Raw genomic sequence first — 21,327 nt, forward strand, 5'->3', positions numbered from 1 at the left:
GTATTCTGAAAACCAGAAGTGTTGTCTCTTATCAAGAGATCTATGAGAAAAATCTTGTTTCTGTATTTCCAATACTGATTTGCCTGGTATTCTCAAGTCCTAAATAAAAGCTGCTTGTTGCATGGAAGCAGCTTTGTGCTTATATTTTTCATCTGGAAATGGTTTGCTAACAGGTAGGGAGCCCAGAACATACTGTAGTGCAGAAATACACAGATTTAACTTCCTTGCTGTTTGTTACTTGCAAAAGTGATCTAACCACAACTAGTGTGTTATGAATTTCTGTATTTATAAACATCAGAAAATAGAGTTAGAAGGCAGTAACTCAAGCACACAGCTCTGCAGGGCTAGTAGTATTGACTTGTATCACCTCAGCATTCCGGTTTCACAGAGAACGTCACTATTTCAGATTTGCTCTACATGACATGCTCGTTAATACTATAGCTTATTGTATTAAAGCAAATGAGATGAGAAGTGGAGCAGTGGCCTGTAATCTGTTGTGGGGCTTGGAAGACTGGAGTTCACTTCCCTGCTTTGCCCTTGGTCTTTGGAACTGGAGGGTAAAGTGCTGTGCCTTGTCTTGGCAGCTGCAAGGAGCGATTGCAGAGGCGAATTCTTGCCATACCACCTGGTATTCTAGACTACAGCATAGTAGTAGTAGCCTAGTGGAAATGAAATGGTAGAGTACAGCTTCAAACCTTGACACAGCAGATTCAAGCAGAAATTTATGAGTTTTATAAATCAGGCCGCTTCTGGGTTAATGTTGTATGAGCAGGCATTGCTTTGCCTGTGGATATGGGGTAGGTGGATTTCATGTCCCTGTTCCAGAACAGGCGATAAAACACTCCCAGCTCTGTGCTGGAGGCAGGTGAAACTTGTAGAACTTTTAGAAAAATAACTAATTAACCAAACCAGAACAGGTCATACATGGTCTGAGATAACCAGTTTGGGCAAATTCAGCCCAAAGTGTTGGTGTAGCTAAACTGTAAACAGGCTAGGTTTGCCAAATATTTCAGAAAAGGTACTTCTATGAACTCTGCATGTGAGAGCATTTTTTCAGAATTACTTTCTTAGATGTGGTCCTTCTGGCATAGGTAAGGTTTCCATTGATGTTTTTATTCGGAGTGCTGAATGCAACAATACAAAGCACAGGCAGTCTGAGATCCTCCTGAATGATGCATGTGGAGGAAACTATGTGAAACTGATACTGTTGATGAATTTGCATGGCTATTCTCTATACTTGGCAGCTAAAGGAAGCTGAAGGCATTTTGTTTGGATGAAAAGGTATCTTTCTAAAGTAAACTCATATCTGCTTTATAATAGGATTGCTCTTCATCCTGACTTAAGCCTCGTGAAATTATTCTGTACTTATGCCATAGTAAGTGAAATCAGATCAGGCCCATGACCAGTCTAGCAGTTAGGTATCTCAGCTTATGTTTTACTGTTTATTCTTGAGTCACCCATGTTTATCTTGAAGGCATAGTGGAAAATGTTGATTTTATTATTCACCAGAGTTACTGTACTCTGTTGAATAAATTCCTACAGTGTGAATAATTAACTTCAGTGTAAATCTTCTAGTCCTCCTTACAGAAGATATATATTTCATGGGCACAGAACTTAGCACTCTGGCTGGTTTGATAGTCCTCCTCTAACAAAGATCAGTGCATATGGTTTTGGAAGAAGTTAAAAAAATACCAATTTTTCCCTCTTAGATTGTACTTTGTTCGCTGTGTAATGCTGTACGTAGAAGACTGAGGAAAATTCCATGGATTATCAGTTTATATGTTGAAGAGTAACATTTCTTCATTGTTATCCTCTAACTTACAGTAATTAAATACTTTTGATGGTCATAAATGTATCCAGCCATGTTTATGACATACTCTCTGACTCTTTCAGGTAGTGAAGCTTCAGACTGATGGTATGATACTAAAAGAACTTCCACCTCATACTACTCTGTTAATGACTGTACCTGATACCATAATTATGCCCTGCCTCTTCTTTCAAAAATTAGCAATGTGCTTCAGCAGTTGCAGTATCTCTTTAATTTGTTTTTTCTATACAGGTGTATGTATTTATTTAGCTTTGACGTTTCGGAGTTCTCCTGTTTTAAAGGTTTACAAGTATCCTCTTTGCTACATTAGGAGTGGATCTTTTTTTTGTATCTTCTTTCTTTATAAGACCCAGTGTTCAGCATTCTACAGGGGTATTAGATTCTTTCTTTCTATGGTTAGAGGACTGGCCACACCTGGAATGCTGTGTTCAGTTTTGGTCCCTCCTATACAAAAAAGATGTGGACAGGCTGGAGAGGGTCCAGAGAAGGGCCACAGAGATGGTCAAAGGACTGGGAAGCCTGCCATTTGAGGAAAGACTGAGAGAACTGGGTTTGTTCAGCCTTGAGAAAAGGCTTAGGGGAGACCTTATCACCATGTTCCAGTATTTAAAAGGTGGCTGCAAAGAAGATGGAGACTCCCTTTTTACAAGGAGTCACATGGAAAAGACAAGGGGTAATGTGTACAAGTTACTCCTGGGGTGATTCCGATTACACACAGGAGGAAAATTTTTCACAACAACCATTAGCCATTGGAATAATCTCCCCAGGGATGTGGTGGATTCCCCAACATTGGACACTTTTAAGATTCGGGGGACAGGGTGCTGGGCCATCTTGTCTAGCCAATGCTTTTGCTAAGAAAGGCTGGACTAGATGATCCTTGAGGTCCCTTCCAACCTGGTATTCTATGACTATATTCTGCAATCAAGGCTTCTTTCACTTTGTGTAACATGAAGTGTATTTCTCTCCTATTAATGTCTCCTGCAGTTTTTTCACTGATATGGAAAAGATAAGCTATCTTTCCATATCCTATAGCAGTGTAAACTATAATAAAAAAATTATAAAGTCACTGAACCCTACTGATTATTCATTTTGTCATAAAGATTAAAAGACTTATCACAGTAAGATAAAAAGTTAATCTCCACTAAGTTTAAAAATAAAAATGGTAATCTCCACTGCTGTTTTATTATAGACCACCAGTGAAACACTGAGAATAATTTGTCCTTTCACATTGTTAAAGGATTGATTTAGTTGGCCCCTAATCATCCTTATATTTGGGCATCAAGAATAATCTTGGCATAAGTAAAAAGATCTTTCAGTATAAGCTGGGGGAAAAAAAAACGCAACCAAAAATCCCCAAACCCAAACAGAGCAAACAAAAACTTGGGTAGTTTTATCTTCTTGAAAAGTCATCAGAAACCTCTGTGTGTGTACATTCATATAAAGGTAACATTCTGTATATCAGTGGCAGTTAGTTCCGTTGCTCAGATTTTTATTATATGCAAGTCTTTCCACTAATGTTTAATTAGCATTTCCTCAGTTAAAATACAGCAGCATTTTCTCCTCTCCTTACTGACTAAAGGGAACATCTGATGCATATCTTTGTTTTAAAGTTCCTTTTGTATGTCTTTTACCTTATAATGCACTCTTTTCTCACTGAGACAGGATAGAACTCCTAGTTTAATCTGGCAAGAGCTTAAAAGAGACTAATGGTGCATGAAAGCTACCCTGTTTCCACCACATTGGCTTAAAGAATCCCAGATAAACTAATGCAGGAATGCTATAGGTTAAACTGTGGGTTTTGTGAGGGCTTTTTTGCATTAAAAACTATAGCAGTTTGATTCAAAGCCCAGTAAGAGAAACAGAATTTTCATGTGTTGTAATTATAGATAGTCCATACTAATAACCAGCTGGTTATTGACATAAAAGCACAACCTGTATTTGCAAATTATGCTAGCCTGGCTGACATTAGAAACAACAGATTTAAGGATGGTGCAGCAATGGCGTGGTATTTGCAGCAGGGACAGAGGAGGTGTGTTCCTAATGCCAGACAAAAAGAACAGCAACAAAAGAAAATAAGCTTTTGAGTCAGCATTTGCAATGTCCATTTTCATTGCAGAAGCAGCTGCGTGTGGAAACAAGGCAAATAGAATTTGAAGTGAAGAGCTGGAAAAGAAATTGCCAATTGCCTGCTGGGATGGAGAAAATGATTGGGCCTGATTGCCAATTAACTGCTCTGTTTTTTCTGACAGCTTTCATAACAGGTCAAAAGAGCTGCAGGAACTGGCCCACTCACTTCATCCTTCATGGTTGCTCAGCCACAGATAGTCCTCTGCACTCAAAGAAATGCCACAATGGTATCAACAGTAGCTTGTATCTGTATTAATGTTGGATGTGGAATGTTTCCAGGAGGCTTCAGTGAATTGTGCTTAGATACAAAAAGCCTTCTAGGCATAGGGGGCAGGCTAGGGATTGATGAATATCGTCAGTTCACGTTAAACATATTGGCAAAGACTGAAAAGAGGATCAAGGGCACTTTCTCAGCATAAAAACACTTTGTACCTACCCTGTCCTGGGGCAGCAGGAAGTAGTTTAATTTAAGCATCAACTACAAAAAACCTAAGTGTCATATGAACACTACCGGAGTACAGAGAAATGTCTTCTCTGGAAATTAATATATCTTTCAGCACATAGTCATAGTGCCAGTAGACATGTACCTTTGGAGGCTTAATGTTAAGCCTTGTCAGAATTGCCTGTGGACTGTTATCTTGGGTGGTGGTGAATGTGCATGTGCAAGGTATTTATTAGCTTAGATAGATGGTCCCTGCTTCTATACTGAAATTGTCTGAAATGTCTGATTAGTTTAGGCATTGTCTCTGCTCAAGCTAGATCTCTTCTGAATGACAGAACCGTGATTGTTGCACTTCTACCATTTAATTGACCAGCTAATTTACCCTGTAATTATATAATCGGGTATTTAAGACTGTTCTTGTAGAGCAGAGGTATTAGCTTTATTTATCTGCTTCATTCAAGAACAGATGTTTCTACTGTGTTACTGAAATACTCAACATCTTTGGAAATCAAAGGTTGCTATTTTCTGAAATAGAATACGTTGGAAAATCTAAATTATGAATCATAAAAGGGGAGGAGTGAAACTAATTGCATTGCAACTTTGTAGAAATTGTTTTTCATAAAATCTGACTCATGGTAATGGTAAATAGATAAAAACATTAACAGTATGACAGAAGCGGTGTTCTCTTTTGCACCTGTGTGGCTAAACATTTCACTTAGGCTTTGACATGCTGTTTCTGTATTTCAGAGGACCGTCTTCTGGGTTTTTGTAGCTTAAGAATCCTTTACATTTCCTTAGTAATTTGGATTTAAGTGTTTAATTTTTTTTCCCCAGTTTTTCCACAGTTCATTACTACTTTACTTTTAATTGCCACATCAGGTTTCCAATCAAGGTACTTGCACTTCCAGAACATCTGTGCGTAAGGTCATTTTTTCTGAATATATATTTTAAATGTTTTTTTATTTTGAGTATGAAGACTGGTACATGCTGCTAGTAAGCTTAGCAAAATGGATGAGTAGGATTTTAGTACTTAAATAAGATTGAGTGACATGAAGGAAAAAGACTTAACTTACCACCCACACTGAAGGCCATATCCTGTGTGACCCACGGGAACAGTCCCAGTGAAGACACAGAAAATACTAACTCGAGTAAAGTAGACAAGATCTCATTAAAATAACCCACTGTTGTTTAGGAACTCCTTTTAGGTAGTGTCATGGAAGAAAACTAAATTACTATTATATTATCATGGAAGAAAGGAAAACTACTGCCTTAAAAGAAACAGAAACACTTGCTGAGATAAGAATCAGTTACATAGTGCATGACTTGTTTTTTCTCTTACAGCAGTGTAAGTGTAGATAAATAAATGCTTATGCTGCATATAGGACCCAAATAAATATTTTTACTTCTGTACTTTGAGACAGTGGTCACATACTCTTGTGACAATTTTTTTTTTTTTTTTTTTTTTTAATTGAATGGTCTGGGAATACAATTGCTATCTTAGAAGGTTTCACCACATCTCATGTTATTTGTTTTCCTTAAAACCCAGAGCCCCAGTTGAAGTTTGTTACATGAGAATCTTAACTTCCAAGTAATTTTCTTTTTGAAGGAAATTTTCAACTCTGATGGTTTCAGATAAGCACAAATGTCAAAACATAAACCCCAAAGACTAAAAAAACCCAAACAACCAAACAAAAAAAAACAAGAGAAAAATAAAAAATGTAAAAAATGTTCTTTAAAACAAAGTCATGGTACTTTATAGTATTTTTAACAAAATAGTTGCTTTGTTTATTTAAAAATAGTATTTTTTTAAAAGTTGGGAGCTACTCATTGCTAGCTCATGAGCATTGCTCATGTCATTACGCATAGAGGTTTAGGTACATGTAGGATACTTTGTTCAGCATTTCTTTTTTAGCTCTAGAGACCTTTCCAGCACTTCCTGCAGAGAGTGTCTTTTCATTACAAACAGATCAAGAATTCTTAGTGAGTGCTTCATAGTATAGAAAAGTTTATTCTCTCCCATACAGAGTTCTCTTACCAGCAGTAAAAACAGTAGCAAAAAGATTGTCCCATTGCCTCTTGTATTAGAAAATCAAAGGTAAAAACTTAATTTGCATTTATGAAAATGCTGTTGAGGGAATCAAACCCATCCTATTGAATACTGCTTAGCAATCTAAACGTGTGCATGCTTACAGTTAAGAAACATCTCCAAAAATCTGAAGTTTTCATTTAATAACTTATATAGAATATGAATATCAATGACAAAAAGTATACCATTCTGGCTTCAACAAAAGGCAGAAAAATACGAGGAGGAATGCTGTAATACATAGCTTTGGATTGGTAGGTTTGAGTAAAATTATCAGTCCCAATATCCTGGTCAAGTTCCAATTTCTGGCTACCTAAATCTCCATCCAGTGACATGCTTTCCAACATAGTATCCAAATATGTTGAATAACTATGTTTCTTAACAATTTAATATTTGCAAATAATTTTTTTAATCCAGATGGGTTTTTCTTTGTTTTGAGGGGTTTTGACAAGTTGTGTAATGTCTCCTTTTTCTCCTGAAAGGTACTGTGTAAATATGAGGACGTTAGAATATTGATAGCCTTAGGCATTGGCTACAGTGGGAATCTTCACTTTCTGTGTTAACTGGAGCTAGCTACGGAAGAAAGGCTGAGCCTGTGCTCTTGGCTCTCTGAGCAAAGGGGGCAACCTGTGAACACCACCCAAGCCAGCAGGTTTTGCTGTACTTCTCATTCGGTCTCCTTTCATAGGTAGGCAGGGAGAGCAAATTTGTGATAAATAAGCGTTCTACCCAGCTGCAGAATATGTTGGGTTTTGACATCACTAATACAGAAGTGTGATACCTTCCTCAGTGAAATAATCTTCAGCAGCACTGTCACCGCTTATGATACTGAAATCAGGAGACAATTCAGTGGGTAATGTAGTGAGGCAGTGTTACACCTGTCTGTGGCAGACCACAGCTAATTTATTTTGTATTAAAACTGTTTTCACAGTAGAGTAGGTATAACTTACATCAGCGGTATTGTACGCGCTCCTTGGGCACTCCTTAGGAAACCTCCAGGAAATCTGTCTGACTTGCTGGCACAATCCCTCAGCAAACTGTGGGTGATGTAGTGCTCTGCTGCCTCTTCTCTCATGTGCTGCCGACCTGTGCAATTGCTTCATTTGTATTTTTTCTCATTGTCAGATTGTCAAGGATTGAAAGAAAACCGACACAGCTAGAATGGGGAAGAAATTGTTTTCTAACAGAAATTCAGATTTATAATGTTTAATCTCGTATTCTGAACCAAATTCTGATTCCGTTATTACAGTCTTACAGCAGACCTTAGAGGGATGCTGTTGTTGCATGCATTGTGCAACCATCTAGTTATGGGGCAGTCCCTGCGCTGGGAAAGTTTGTAACCTGGTTAGTCAGGACATACAAAGGTACAGCCTTGCCCAAGGGGATCCAGCAGGTCCATGGTAAAACCAGTTGTTGAATTCAGGTTTCCCCTTCCAGTGTCTCATCCAGTGCATAACAGTACAGTTCTGTTATGCACAATTCTGGGGAGGAGAAGCAGCTGCGTCTGAAGATAATTATTATGAGCAAATAAGAACCTGGCCGTTACAGGAATATTTTTCTTGCTCTAAACCAGAAGCAGCTAAACCAGAAGGGAAAACATACACAAGTATAGGACAACTTTGGTGAAAATACTTATGTAAGGTGGATTTTTGCCACTTTGGCTTATAAAGTAGAAGCAAAGACAAAACTTTTACTTTATGGTTAGGCACAGTACCACTTGTAGCACATTTTGCTCCTCAGTCAAGTGTTGCTTGGAGCTTAGCACATGCAGATGGGTGCTGCCGTAGGCTTACTTTGTGTGTGCCAGTGGCATGATCACAGTGGAAGATGGCATAATGCAAGTATAAGTTTGTGTACTGAGACAACTGTGTGTGACTTCTTTACAAACTTGCACTTATTAACAGGCATCTGAATCATCCTGTTGTAGTAAAGGGAAATGGACAAGGATATGACCTGGGGGTTTATCAATGCTTGGGAAGGTGCCTTCAGTTTTGTTTTACTTTTTTATGTAGCTGGGTAGAGAAAGTAGATTCATACCGAGCACAAAGATTGGAGTCTCAATAAAAGCCTTTTTTTGGCTCTTTGACAGTGTTATGAGACAACAGGCTTGTCAGCAGAGTAAAGATCAGGAGGTGGTAAATTCTGCAGCAGCTGTGGAAAGGCTCATCAGTGTTCACCCACTAATTATAAGCAGGTGCTTGAAAGTGTCCCACTGAGGTTATTACTGTGCAAATGTTGGAGTGGTCAGTGTTTTGCAGGACTGGATCCTAGCGCTAACCACTAATTGGCAATGATACTGCATTGCACTTCAGAAATTAATTTTTCTAAAAATTGCTTGTTGAACTATAAGGCAATGATTTTAATGTTGGAAAACCACTCAAGCGATGGAGGTAGTTTGTTGGTCAGTGCTTATTCTATGCAAATAAACATTTCAAGTGTATGAAACAGGTGCTGCTATTGTGAATTCTTAGTCACTGTTACAATGAAAAGAATTGCTAGGTGTTTGATGTACTTTAAAGTGTTGTTTGTAATGTTTTAAGTGTGTCAGGCCTGGAAATGTCATTCAGGTCCGGTACCTTCTACTGAAAAGATCAGTAACTTGGATTAGTATGTGCTTGGAATTAAAGCCTTATATATTTCCTGTTTGTTGTTATTAGGTATAAGCAATTGGGGACGACACTTCTTGCTGTCCAGAGATGGAAAACAACATAACTACTATCTCTCGTGAAGAGCTTGAAGAACTAAGAGAAGCATTCAGTAAAATAGGTATGTTTTGAATAAGAAAATAATAAGAATGCCATTAACATGGCAAAGCATGTAGGATTTGTGGAAGAAATCTTTATGGATCACTGTGTTTTGATAGGGCCATGTTTTTCTCCTATGTGGCCAGTAATATCCAAGAAAATAAGAATGTTAACCTTAAACCCCCTTATTTTCACTGAAACTATGTGTGTTTATTCATTTCTTTCAACTTCAGCAATGAAAACAGATACATTTTCTTGCTGGGCTGTTGCATTATTTGTGCCATTGTATATGCAGCATGATAGGTCTGAGAATTCAGGTTTTTTAACTCCTGAAATCTGAAAAAAATGTTTGATTAAACGTCAATTGTTAAATATATTTTCGTGTTAGATTACTCGCATGGTTTTGCTTTACTCGCATGCTTTGGTGAACTAGTAATTTCTCTTTTCGTTTATTGGATCAGATTTTACATTTTAAATAAGCTGAACTTGGAGATTTTTTTTTATCTTGCTTTTGTAGCTAACAGATGTTAATAAATAACTGTGCAATTCTGTATGCTTGACAGGATGTTTGCAGATTAATCAGAGAGTAAACAGAAAGAGTGAGAAACTGTATAGCAACTAACCCTTATTTCCAGATTGCAATATTGTTCTGAATGTTAAAGTGCTTTATTTCTTATTTGCTGCAGTTCTGAGGGGGTGATATGTAACTGTGCAGCTCAGCAAATCGAACATATTTGTAATTGTTCATGATGGGGGAACAGGGTTGCTGTAAGCAAAAAGTTAAATATTAGGAGTCTCTAGCTTGGTAAAGGGACTATTGGGAAGCTGTATGTTAGAGATCTGCAAGACCGTGACTAGTATGGAAAAGGTGAAGAGGGAATTATTCAGTTTCTGTCAATACATGTATTGTGTGATGCCCAGTAGAGAGTCAGAAAGCACAGAAAAGTAGTAATTTTTTTCTTCATGACAAATAATAAAAACATGAACCCATTGATTCGGGATTTTGTTGAGACCAAAAAAGAGTAGAAATGCTAAAGGAGTAAGATACATCCATGGAAGGTAATCCATGAGCTGCTATTAAACAATCATCTTGACGTAGTCTGTAGTTCAAGAAGTGTATAGCCTGCAGGAGCTGGAAAGACAGAACAAACCAAAGAGCACTGTATGCTTGTATCAATCTACTGGAAGGTGTTAGGATAGATAGATACTCACTGATGTTATCTGACAGCTTTTCTATTTGTTTGGTTTTCACCATCTTCATTCCTTCTTTTTCTCCCTTTTCTTCTGCATGTTTTCACATTTCTGCTCTAAAATTGTCTGTACTGCTTCTACTCACTGAAAAGCATTTTCTTCCTTACTGTATTACGCTTTCTGTAAAATAGAAAAATTAAGCATCATTAGCTTTTTTCTTTTTTCATTTTTACATTCCCAATGTCTTTATGGATAAATTGCTTGCAGCTATATTGGTAAACTGAGATAAAAGGCATTTATTTAACTCTGCTTGTCATCGTGGAAACTTACCCTCAGTGAAAGATGAACCTAGAGAAATAAAGTAGCTGGTAATCTGAGTGAGCTCATGAGCATGTCCTCTGCTTTTTAGACCATTCCCGTTACACGTCACGTGTGTTGTTACATGTCTGCAAGCCAGACAGTGGATGGATTAATACATATGCAGACATAAAGTTTGTCTGTGTAGTGATTTGTGAATTGTTGGTAGTATCAAAACCACAGAGAGGTATTTTAGCCTTTTGTCAGCAGTGAAATGTGGCCTTCTTATGAAGCTGTACAAAAACTACATAGTGTAGTATGGATTACAGGGAAATTACTGTATAGCAATCAATTATGGCTAGAGGGGAAAGCATGTTTCTCTGCTTGCCCTTCAGTAATGTGATGTGTATTTATCCACTCTGGTATTATTGGCTGAGTTCTGATACTAGACACAATATGAAGAGAAGTCTTTTAACTAGTAAACGAAAAAAAAGTGGGAGCACCTTGACAAGTCAGAAAAGTGGCCACATCATCTTGCTTCTGTTTCTGACTCGTGTTACTTGTGACTTTCTCTTAAATTACTTATCTTAGATGCATCATTTGTAGAACTGGGAAAATACTATTAATTCAAGCTTTTCAAGGGCTTTAATATGATCGTGAAAGAGATGGAAAATTGTTGTCAAACATGGAAAATATTAGTGTTAAATATATAAAATGACGGACATTATATCCAGCACTAGTTATGCTGGATATGATTTCTTGTATTTGACTGAGCTTCATCTATACTGTGTATGGACTATAGCTTTTCTGCTTTTAAAAATACTTCTCTCCATTGCATAGGCATTGCACTACAGGTACAGGTAAGGCTATTTTAATGGACATTCTCAGATTCTGCTTGTATAGATATGTGTATACATATATATGGAAGTATGCATAAATGTAAAAAAAATAGGAACAGTTAATGTATTTCATTTGTGCATTGCACTGGATAAAAACATGTTACAGGTTTGTAAAACGATGCTTTTTTATACTAAGACAAGAATTCAAGACAGCTTTCTTCACACAGATTCGCCTAAGCTGGAAGTACAAAGGGTATTTTTATGATTTCTTCTGTGCTGCTGCATTATTCATCATGAATAACACAAATTACACTGAATTTTTCTTAATTTATTTTTTATGTGATACAGCCATTCATTTCTTTCCACAGTTGTGGAGCTATACCGTACCTCTTGTTCAAAAAAGCATTCTGATACTTTGCTGTATGTGGATGTTCCTGACATGTGGTCTTGGAAGCCAAATGTAGGTGAAGGTGGCAATACAAATTGCTCCCAACAGAGCTAGTTAATAGATTAAGGAAGGTCACCTTTCATAAACAGATACAGATCATCCCAGATTTATTCTTCACACGTAAGCCTAACCACATCAAAAGTTTTGAAGAACACAAAGCGTCTATCAGATACTAGGATAAGAAACAAAATGCAAGTCAGGCAGCGTTCTTGTGTAAGTAGTTTTCTTGTGTGTGCTCTTCTAATAACAACTTGCTTCAGATTTGAGTTAAGTCATTGCAAATAGTATAGTATTGACAGTAAGAATATAATAATTGATCTCCCTTTCACTTGAAGGTTTATAGAGAATTTTGTTGGGAGTCTTAAAAAAAAGCTTAAACTTTGCTATTTACAAATTTGCCATCTTGTTATAGCTGTGCTTTTGGATTATAAGATAGCTCCTGAGAAAATATGTAACAAGATGGCACAACTCCTAGCCAGTTGTGCCTCTAATCCACAAGTATTCTTTCATGCTTACTTATCTATGTCAGGAGAAGAAATACTTGTCTCCTAGAACTGTATTTCTCACACTTTATTTATTCTTAACAGTTAATATACTTAGGTCTTTACATAAGTATAAAACCAACTTGTGCTTTCATTGTACAGATATTGACAACAGCGGGTATGTCAGTGATTATGAGCTTCAAGACCTGTTTAAAGAAGCAAGTCTGCCCTTGCCTGGTTACAAAGTCCGGGAGATTGTAGAAAAAATCATTGCAGTGACAGATAGCAACAAGGACGGGAGAATCAACTTTGAAGAATTTGTCTCTGTAAGATGTTCTCTTTGGATGTTTCTCCACTGTCTGATATCTGTTGAGACCTAGGATAGAAAACTGAATTAAGTGGTACAACTAAGTACAATTTTGATACAAATAACTAATATTTTGAGAATGGGAACGTTTTCTGGGACAATTTACAATATCCTATATAATTATCTACCAGTCTTTATATTTCACTCTCTCATTTAATTTGGGCAGCATGTGAGAGGACAGTAGCTGCAGTCAGTCCTACTTTCTATTTCCTCAGAGATGAGGGGATGGACTGCATATTTTGGGAACTGTTGGGTAAGCCCTTGCCCTGACAAAAGAGTAGCTAATTAGATACCAGCCTCTGAATTCTCTTAGTGATAAGCTAATGCTTGTGCTACTGTGCTTAATCTCTATACTAAAGGCTATTTTTTACTGGCAGTGGGGTATGGTTTTTCACTTTTAGTGAGCAAATTTGAAAGGTTTAGACTTTTTTTTTTATATGGATCACTTGCTAGTGTGGTTTGTTTTAAGAGAAACAAAAACTTTTCAGGGTGTTGGTCTGTGTGTGTGTTTGGGGATGATTAGTTTTTGCTTGGAATTTAGAGTACTGCTGCTAATTGCAGCTAGTTGCTTGTTGAACTAGTTATTGATCTTTCTTTTCAAGATTCTAATTTTCAATGTTTCATAGGTGAGATGCAACTATTTGCATCCAGGTATTGAACTGTATGTGTTACTTATACTTCATTGTCAATTTTGAGACCTCTGCAGTATTTGGGCAAATCTAGGACATATCAGTATATCCAATGTGGTTTACATAGCAGTCAGGTGGAAAATGGTATCAGCTTGCTTAAGGGCATTTGTAACTGTCATGTAGTAACTTTTTACTGTAAAGCATGTGATGAAATAAGTGGAAGAAATATGCTATAGTCATTGAAAATGTGCATATCTTTAGTTGTTTTCTTTGGTTTCAAAAATGTCAGTGGAAAAATTGTGTAGACTGTTGAAGGTCTACTTTTTTAGAAAGCACGGCTTAATAAAGGTAGCACTTGAGGTATTCACTGAGAAATAATAAATTAGATATCCAGTATGCAAGTTTCATGAAGGGTTTTAAACTGGTTTTACCCATACAGTAATTTTTTTTTTGGAACAGAAGTCAATGTAAATACCGAAGAAAGGCAGTCAGGTTAACTACTGATTCTAGAGCACTTACATGAGTTAACACTTAGTTATTTGAAGGTATGATCAATCACAAAATGCTTTCTATTTTTTTAATTCCAGATAATTCAGGAATTGAAAAGTAAAGATGTTAGCAAATCATTCCGAAAATCAATAAACAAAAAGCAAGGTATTACAGCAATTGGAGGAACATCAGCAATATCTAGTGAGGGGACACAGCACTCTTACTCAGGTAAGAAATAAACAGGACCAAATTTTGCATGGAGGAAGACTCTTTAAATTTGTACTACAGACCGAGAAAAAAACAACTGGAAAATGTTGCTGTTGAATGCAAATTAACACAGAGAAAGCATGTGGAAATAGACAAGATAAGTGTGGGTGGTAGTTTATTAAAATGTGAGCTGTTTAGTTGTTGCTAGTTTCATGCTGCACTCAGAGTTAAGTTAGGCATTTTCGCAAGAGCAAAAAATGAAAACAAGCACTGACGGCACATGTGAGGGGAAATAAATGGCCTCTTCGGCATACTTCTACTAATGCTAGTAAAGTTTTTGACTTCATTACATGCTAATCTGCTCTTGTTCCTATATTCAGATAAAAATGAATCCCTGTTTTCATTTCCACAGTGTTAACCAAAATAAAAAAAACCCAAAACAAACCACATATCCTTTCTGGATGGAAGGGCGGGCCTCCTCAGCTATCTCTGTGCCATTACAGAATTGTTCACTCCCATATTATTTTTGCGTAGCTTATCTCATACTTCAGAAGGTGCATTTAATATTTGATCTCTGATTCCTTCTACCTCCCCCTGCTGCGTGTCATTTAAGTTGGTAATTGTGCCTAATTGCATTGCAGCTCCTGGTCAGAATGTTAACAACCTTCCAGGATCATATTGCAATAAGCAATATCGCAACTTTTTTGATTGACTCGAGTCTGGGATTTGCTGTGGTTCCAGAAGTGTATTAAGATTGGATGTATGAGGAAGATTCACTTCAGTTAGCTAAAGGTGGCGATACCCTCTCTCTTGGTATTCTCCTTATAGCACCAGCTGCACTCCAAAGGAGGACATATATTCTATCTCAAAGGATGCCTGTAGGGGGGTCACAATCAGAGCTAATTATTTAGACTCCCTTTCATTTTTGGTGAGAGAAACTGACCTGGCTAGAGTGCAATTCATCTGACCTGGCCTCACCAGCCATCTAGTTTATGATGAGATGAAGTGTGCACTAGAATTTCATGTTTCTTCCCACTGACAATGAAAGAAGCGTAATGAGTCACGTGTAGGTACCTGTCTTGTATGCTTCTTGAGGTAAGGCAGGTGAATACCAGCTATACTGTCTGGGAGTTTGGATACTGATACTTGATTGTCTGTTGTCCCAATAAGCATTCTTAGATACATTAAATTCTGCACTAAATATGAAAGAGAATTTAAATCTGACCTACTAAACTTTTTAAGTTTCTCAAAGCTAAATACAGCACAGTAATCCAGATGATAGTCTCAAAAATACTGCCAGTCTCTGAAGTCCTGGTAGAAGGCAGAATGAAATGCTTCATTTTAAACCAAGGGTGTATCAATGGAGATGTTGCATGCTTCAGGTAAAAAATTTCCCTCTTTTCATTGTAATTGCTGAGAAACAGAATTCGAAGTCAGTCATGATGATACCTTCCTCATTATGTCACTATGATTTTTATGTTGTCCTTCAGAAAATCATCAGATGTTCAAAGGGTGCAGTAGGAGAAAGATCAATCTATACTTGCCATTTTTTGTGTTCTTTGCCACTGGTCTGATTCTTTCCATAACTGGCCCCTGTGAAACTAAGGGGCTTTGTTGCAGATGAACCTCTTTGACCCAAGTCTGATGTTTAGTAATATGTGTTCATGGAAGTGATAGTAGATTATTTTAATGCTGCTGTTCTTTTCAGAGGAAGAAAAAGTTGCTTTTGTTAATTGGATAAATAAAGCTCTGCAAGATGACCCAGACTGTAAGCACCTCCTACCTATGAACCCATCAGATGCCAGCCTTTTTAAATCCCTTGCAGATGGCATCCTTCTTTGGTGAGTCCCGGGCTGTGAGGAAAAAAAAGAAATTAATCTCAAAGGTTAAATGCTAATCACAGTGACATGAACTGGAAAACTTCTGACAGGCTTTAACTTCAAGACTCCACTCTTAAATATTTCAAGCAAAGTGTAAGGTGGGGAAAATCTGTTTGCCTGTAGAAATGTTATTTTTAGCAAATTTTATGTGATTCTGTGCATATATTATGAAGTGGGTTTCCACTTCAGACCCAAAATTATGCATGTCAGATATATGCAGGTTGTTTATAAATGAGATAATTACATAGTTTATATATTCATTAGCTGGAATAATGAGAAAACTTTGCTATTTCAAATATTTTTAAAAGTTACTAAACGTAGTTTAGTAACTACTAAATGTAGTTGCTAAATCATAGGATGGGAGGAACAGAAATCTGAATTAAATCTGATAGAGAGCATATAGTAGGTCCCTTACCTTTAGTGTGCTGTAACTTTCTAGTTAGTTAAAGTAGACTAATAGTACTTATTCATACACCATGGTAACAAGGGATTAGCATATTAGTATTGATGTGAATTAGTCTTTGAGATCCTTGCAGATGCAAGATACTATAGAAATGCAGTACATAAATAATATTGTTTTATATTACAAAGATTTTCACTAGAGACTATTTAACTGACTTTAGTTTACAGTTTTAATCTTCTCAGTAACTTTTTCTGACAGCACAAACATTCTGTGTTACTTAAGTATAAAACCCAGTTGCGCAAGTTTCTTATAATTACATATTATCTGGGGGTTTCTGGATAAATATGTAGTTATTTAACAGGGAGAGGAGATTTAGAGGATGAGGTGGTCTTTTTTTTTTTTTTTTTAACCTTGTCAGAAATATTTACAGCTAGTTTAAAGTGTTAGGAGTTTATAATCGAGTAATATATTTTCTGAGAAATGAAAGTTTGAATAAACTCTGACTTTTCTTCCTTAGCAAAATGATCAACTTTTCACAACCAGATACAATTGATGAAAGGGCTATTAATAAGAAGAAACTCACTCCTTTCACTATTTCTGTAAGTACGGCACAGATGGGAACTTGCCACAAATGAAAAAGTAAAATACGTTTCCATAGCTTTGTTTTAATGACAGTTCTTCTGGTGGAGGAAAAAAAAAAGTCCTATGTATTAAAAAATGTCAAACCATGAAATTGTATTTTCTAATAAACTCTGCTGAATTCTCCTCTTTCCTAGGTGATTTACAGGAAAACTTGTATTTTTCATGCTTTCTTTAGTTCTTTCCCTATTAGCTATTATTGTTTTGCTTTACGAAGTATCTGAGGAAAATAATTTTAGACTTCCGAGTGGATGGTCAGGTCGTATTTTAGCAATGCAGAAAGTATCTGCATGGCTGTATACTGTATGGTAGGATGATGCATTTTCAGTAGTGGAGAGCAGCTTGGACAGAAGATGAGAAGCTCTGGGTTTTTTACTGTGTATGAAGTCATGAAAATATTTGAGAAACAGTTTTTAAGACCTTGGTTTGGGTATATGAAAACAGGTCTGGAAGAGGGAGGTAAATCATAAGTTACCATCTTAATGAGGAAAAAAAAAACCTGATTAAAACCTCAGTTAATTGGCAGACTTTTCATTTCAGGCTGTGGCATTAAAATATGAGAAGTTAAAACATACCATGTTCTAAATCGTCCAAGTGGGTTTTGTAATTTCTACTTATTTAAAGATGTGTCAGTAAAAATGATACTACATGTGTTTGTCTCTGTAGATATTTAAAGAAAATAGAGAGTAATATTTACGAGAGCTGCCAGGTGTTTTTTCTTGGAATGTTTCATCTGTGGCAATCACTAGCTTTACTTCCAATATGAGGATGTTGAATTGCCGTGATTTTCTTACGGTGTCTCTTCAATTACAGTTTAACAGTTGCTTGAATAACTGTGTCAGCCTGTATAAGATCCAAGATGGAATGACAGTGATGTCAGTAGCCTCCTGCACAGGGCAGAATTCCATATGAGCATGTTTTTCCACAGGATCAAGCCCCTGATATTTTGAGCAATATTGTTTAATTTGTGTATGTGATACTTCTGAATTACAAAAAATTATTTTGATTACAGTATTCCTTGGTGATCCAAGCTGCAGAAGGTGGTCCACAATTTTTTTGGTGGGTCCATATTAAACACTGTCAATGTTTTCTATTAAATTTTGATAATCTCCACAGAGTGCAGTTTTCCACTGGGAACCATTGAACTAATGCATTATTTCTTGTAACTTCTGAAACTTAAAAAATTTAATATGAACAAATTTACTAAGAATTACAACCTCATAATTTTGTAAATTATATTCCAAATAGGAAAACCTAAACCTGGCTCTGAACTCAGCATCTGCTATTGGCTGTACCGTTGTCAATATTGGATCACAAGATTTGCAAGAGGGAAAACCACACTTGGTATTAGGACTCTTGTGGCAGATCATTAAAGTTGGTCTTTTTGCTGATATTGAAATCTCCAGGAACGAAGGTAGGAGTAATGGCAGGTATAGTAATGTTGGCAACTTGGAATTAACTGTGACCACAGTAGCAATGATTTTGGCTTTCTTTCAAACTTGCTTTTAGCTCTTATCGCCTTGCTAAATGAAGGGGAAGAACTAGATCAGTTAATGAAGCTTTCCCCAGAAGAGCTCTTGCTACGCTGGGTGAACTACCATCTGGCCCATGCAGGGTGGCAGAAAATCAGTAACTTCAGCCAAGACATTAAGGTATGTAGTTATCACTCTGATAATTGAGTATAATGGTATTTAAACACACTATGCATAGGAACAAATGAGTCAGATCAGCAGTATTAAGAAAAATAGTAGTCATCTGCTTTTTCTAGCTATAGGTTCATCCTGCATTTTTCAACACTGAAAGAGCATTATTTTGATCTCTTATATCCTATGCAGTTGCTCATACCATATATTATCCCATTACAGTGCAAAGCAAACATTTCCAAGAAGCTCATATTCAGGGAAGTTCTATGTTCCAAGACTGTTATTAGAGTTACTTAGGACAATTTGCACTACCTCATTAGTTACCTTTTTCCTGTCCATCATTCCGTGCTCCTGGGTCTGCAGAAACCCATCTCTTCTTTATTTTGTTGTTTTAAAGAAGTGTATGGCTTTAAATCTCCTCCTGGTGCATATTTGCTAAGGATGATTGCCCTTCATACCTAGCATTCTACAGAAGAGTAGGAAACCTCTTCAGGAAAGAACAGTCATTCAGGGGGCTGTCTGGAGTAGCTACTGATTCTTAATCCAAAGAGAGAGCAGCCCCCCTGAATCATAGTGCTCTGCTGGTGTGCCAATTTACTGACACAAGGGGACTGAAAGGCATAATGTTTCCTTGGGGCAGATGGCAGATCTGCATAATTCTTCTCTCTTCTTCAGTCATTCTGCATAAGGTATGCAGAGTACTGTAGCAAGTCCAGTTGAAGAGAGAAAAACCCAACTTTTTAAAACTAAAAGCAAAGGACAAAGATTCCCTAAGGTGACAAGTCCTCTTTTTATTGAAGAAAACCATGTTATTAATTGCTAGTTATATCTTTTCAAATGCCACCAAGAAGGCTATTATTAAAGCAAACCTTTCACTAGGTTTTTATATGAAAAACTGCTACTATGGTAAAAATATTACATGCTATTTAAGAGAAGTATTAAATACTTCTAAAACTAGCAGATTTTTGTTTTATTTTCCTAGTTTCTTAGTGGGGAAAAAAACCACCACAGCAGCATACTGAAAACTGCATCAAATAAATATAATTTCTTTTGTTGCTATAGATTCAGCCTAAAAAGAGCCACTTTTGCTCTCCATTTTTAATTCCATTTACCTCATCAGTTAAGAAAGACAAGGTAATATAAAACAGTCTATTTGAAAAGGACAGTGAAGGAATAAAATACCAGCACTGAAAAGAAGATCCATACTGGGGGGGGACGGGGTGGTGTGTGTGGATAGCCTATATACATGTGCCTTAAATATCTTAAATGCAACTGTCTAGTTCATATCCAGCAGAATAAATTTAAATAACATTGTCCAGAATAATTAGCAGACATTCCTTTTCTCTGTCATCTGGCTAAGCAAGTTCTAGATGAAATAGTGTAGTAAAATGGCTGCATGACCTCATCCATATTTACTGAAACTAGGGTGCCATATTTTTCACTTCTATGGCTTTTGAATGGGACTGTAAGAGCAGTAAATGTCTATGAAAGGCTACATACTTGCTTTTTTTTTTAAATATTACACTGCTTGTTTTAGGATTCAAGAGCATACTACCATCTGTTAAATCAGATTGCACCCAAAGGAGATGACCTTGATGAATTGCACATTAAAATTGACTTTTCGGGATTTCATGTAAGTATCCAGAAACGTAAAAATAGACTGGAATTATCGGAGACCTCTATGTATATATGCAACATCCTGGTTACAGGGCTGTCCCAGAATCCTCTTTTGCTTTGTAAAGCATGCAAAAGCTCAGATTCTTTAATGTCACAAAAGCTTTAAATGGGTAAAAGCTTGAGTAAAGTTCCAGGGCACTGCTGAAACAGGATAATGCGTCCTGCAGCGTAAAATTTGGAGCTATGTTTTACTTGCAGTAGTGTCTAACTGTTTTTTATTTTCAGTTGGGTCCTCCAACATGAATATTACAACATCCTGCTCAGTTCCACTCTTCTGGAATTCAGACAAGGAAAAAGAGTAGACTTCACAAATCTTGTTATCCTTCCTCAAACTAAAGAGCATTCAGAAATGACATGTCAGCTCTTCCAGTAACCAGTAGGAAAGGAATGTGTGGCATCCATCAAGGTTTAAGTTGTAAAGGGATAGAGGGTCTAAAACCAGCCTAGATAGACATAAAGACACTTTTCTCTAAGCTGCTACATAATGCTTGTTGGAAGGATTATTCTGAGAATGCATTTGATACAAAATTGAACTGCATGTCTGAGATACAGATATCTATGTATCAATCAGAATCTTAAGTAGAATCTCATCATTCTTTATAATAATGAAAACTCACATGCAAAATTATGTTTGCTTACAAGCTTTAGTCCTCTCAAACTGCTTGATGAGGAGAGCTCTGTTTTGTTTGTTTGCTTTTATTTTGGAGTTTTTTGGGGGAGTGAAACAGGATAGTAGTTAATTTTTTCCATTTAATTTGCTACAGTTCATATAATCATGTTCTGTAATGGGTTATGAAGCAGTATCAGTAACAAGTAACAACTTTTGTTCTAGAGCAAGTTTCTGGTTGAGTGTACCAATGCTAAGTTACTGACTCTTACTAAATTCTAACAGTAATTCAATTACTAACTCAT

The 21,327-nt window shown here is 36.7% G+C and overlaps 1 protein-coding gene across 4 annotated transcripts in view; it reads left to right on the plus strand.

Moving 5' to 3' along the window:
• Nucleotides 1-21,327, plus strand: part of PLS1 (plastin 1) — a 50,270-nt gene that overhangs the window by 15,210 nt on the left and 13,733 nt on the right. For all 4 annotated transcript variants that reach the window (XM_049802847.1, XM_049802848.1, XM_049802846.1 and 1 more), the window contains exons 2-9: nucleotides 9,138-9,246; nucleotides 12,644-12,807; nucleotides 14,065-14,194; nucleotides 15,882-16,014; nucleotides 16,974-17,055; nucleotides 18,344-18,509; nucleotides 18,605-18,747; nucleotides 20,276-20,371. In XM_049802847.1, the coding sequence (XP_049658804.1) occupies nucleotides 9,177-9,246; nucleotides 12,644-12,807; nucleotides 14,065-14,194; nucleotides 15,882-16,014; nucleotides 16,974-17,055; nucleotides 18,344-18,509; nucleotides 18,605-18,747; nucleotides 20,276-20,371 (984 nt within the window). In that variant the 5' untranslated portion in view covers nucleotides 9,138-9,176. The remainder of the gene's footprint in view (nucleotides 1-9,137; nucleotides 9,247-12,643; nucleotides 12,808-14,064; nucleotides 14,195-15,881; nucleotides 16,015-16,973; nucleotides 17,056-18,343; nucleotides 18,510-18,604; nucleotides 18,748-20,275; nucleotides 20,372-21,327) is intronic.

Source organism: Accipiter gentilis, chromosome 6 (assembly GCF_929443795.1).
Source record: "Accipiter gentilis chromosome 6, bAccGen1.1, whole genome shotgun sequence".
NCBI lineage: Eukaryota > Metazoa > Chordata > Aves > Accipitriformes > Accipitridae > Astur > Astur gentilis.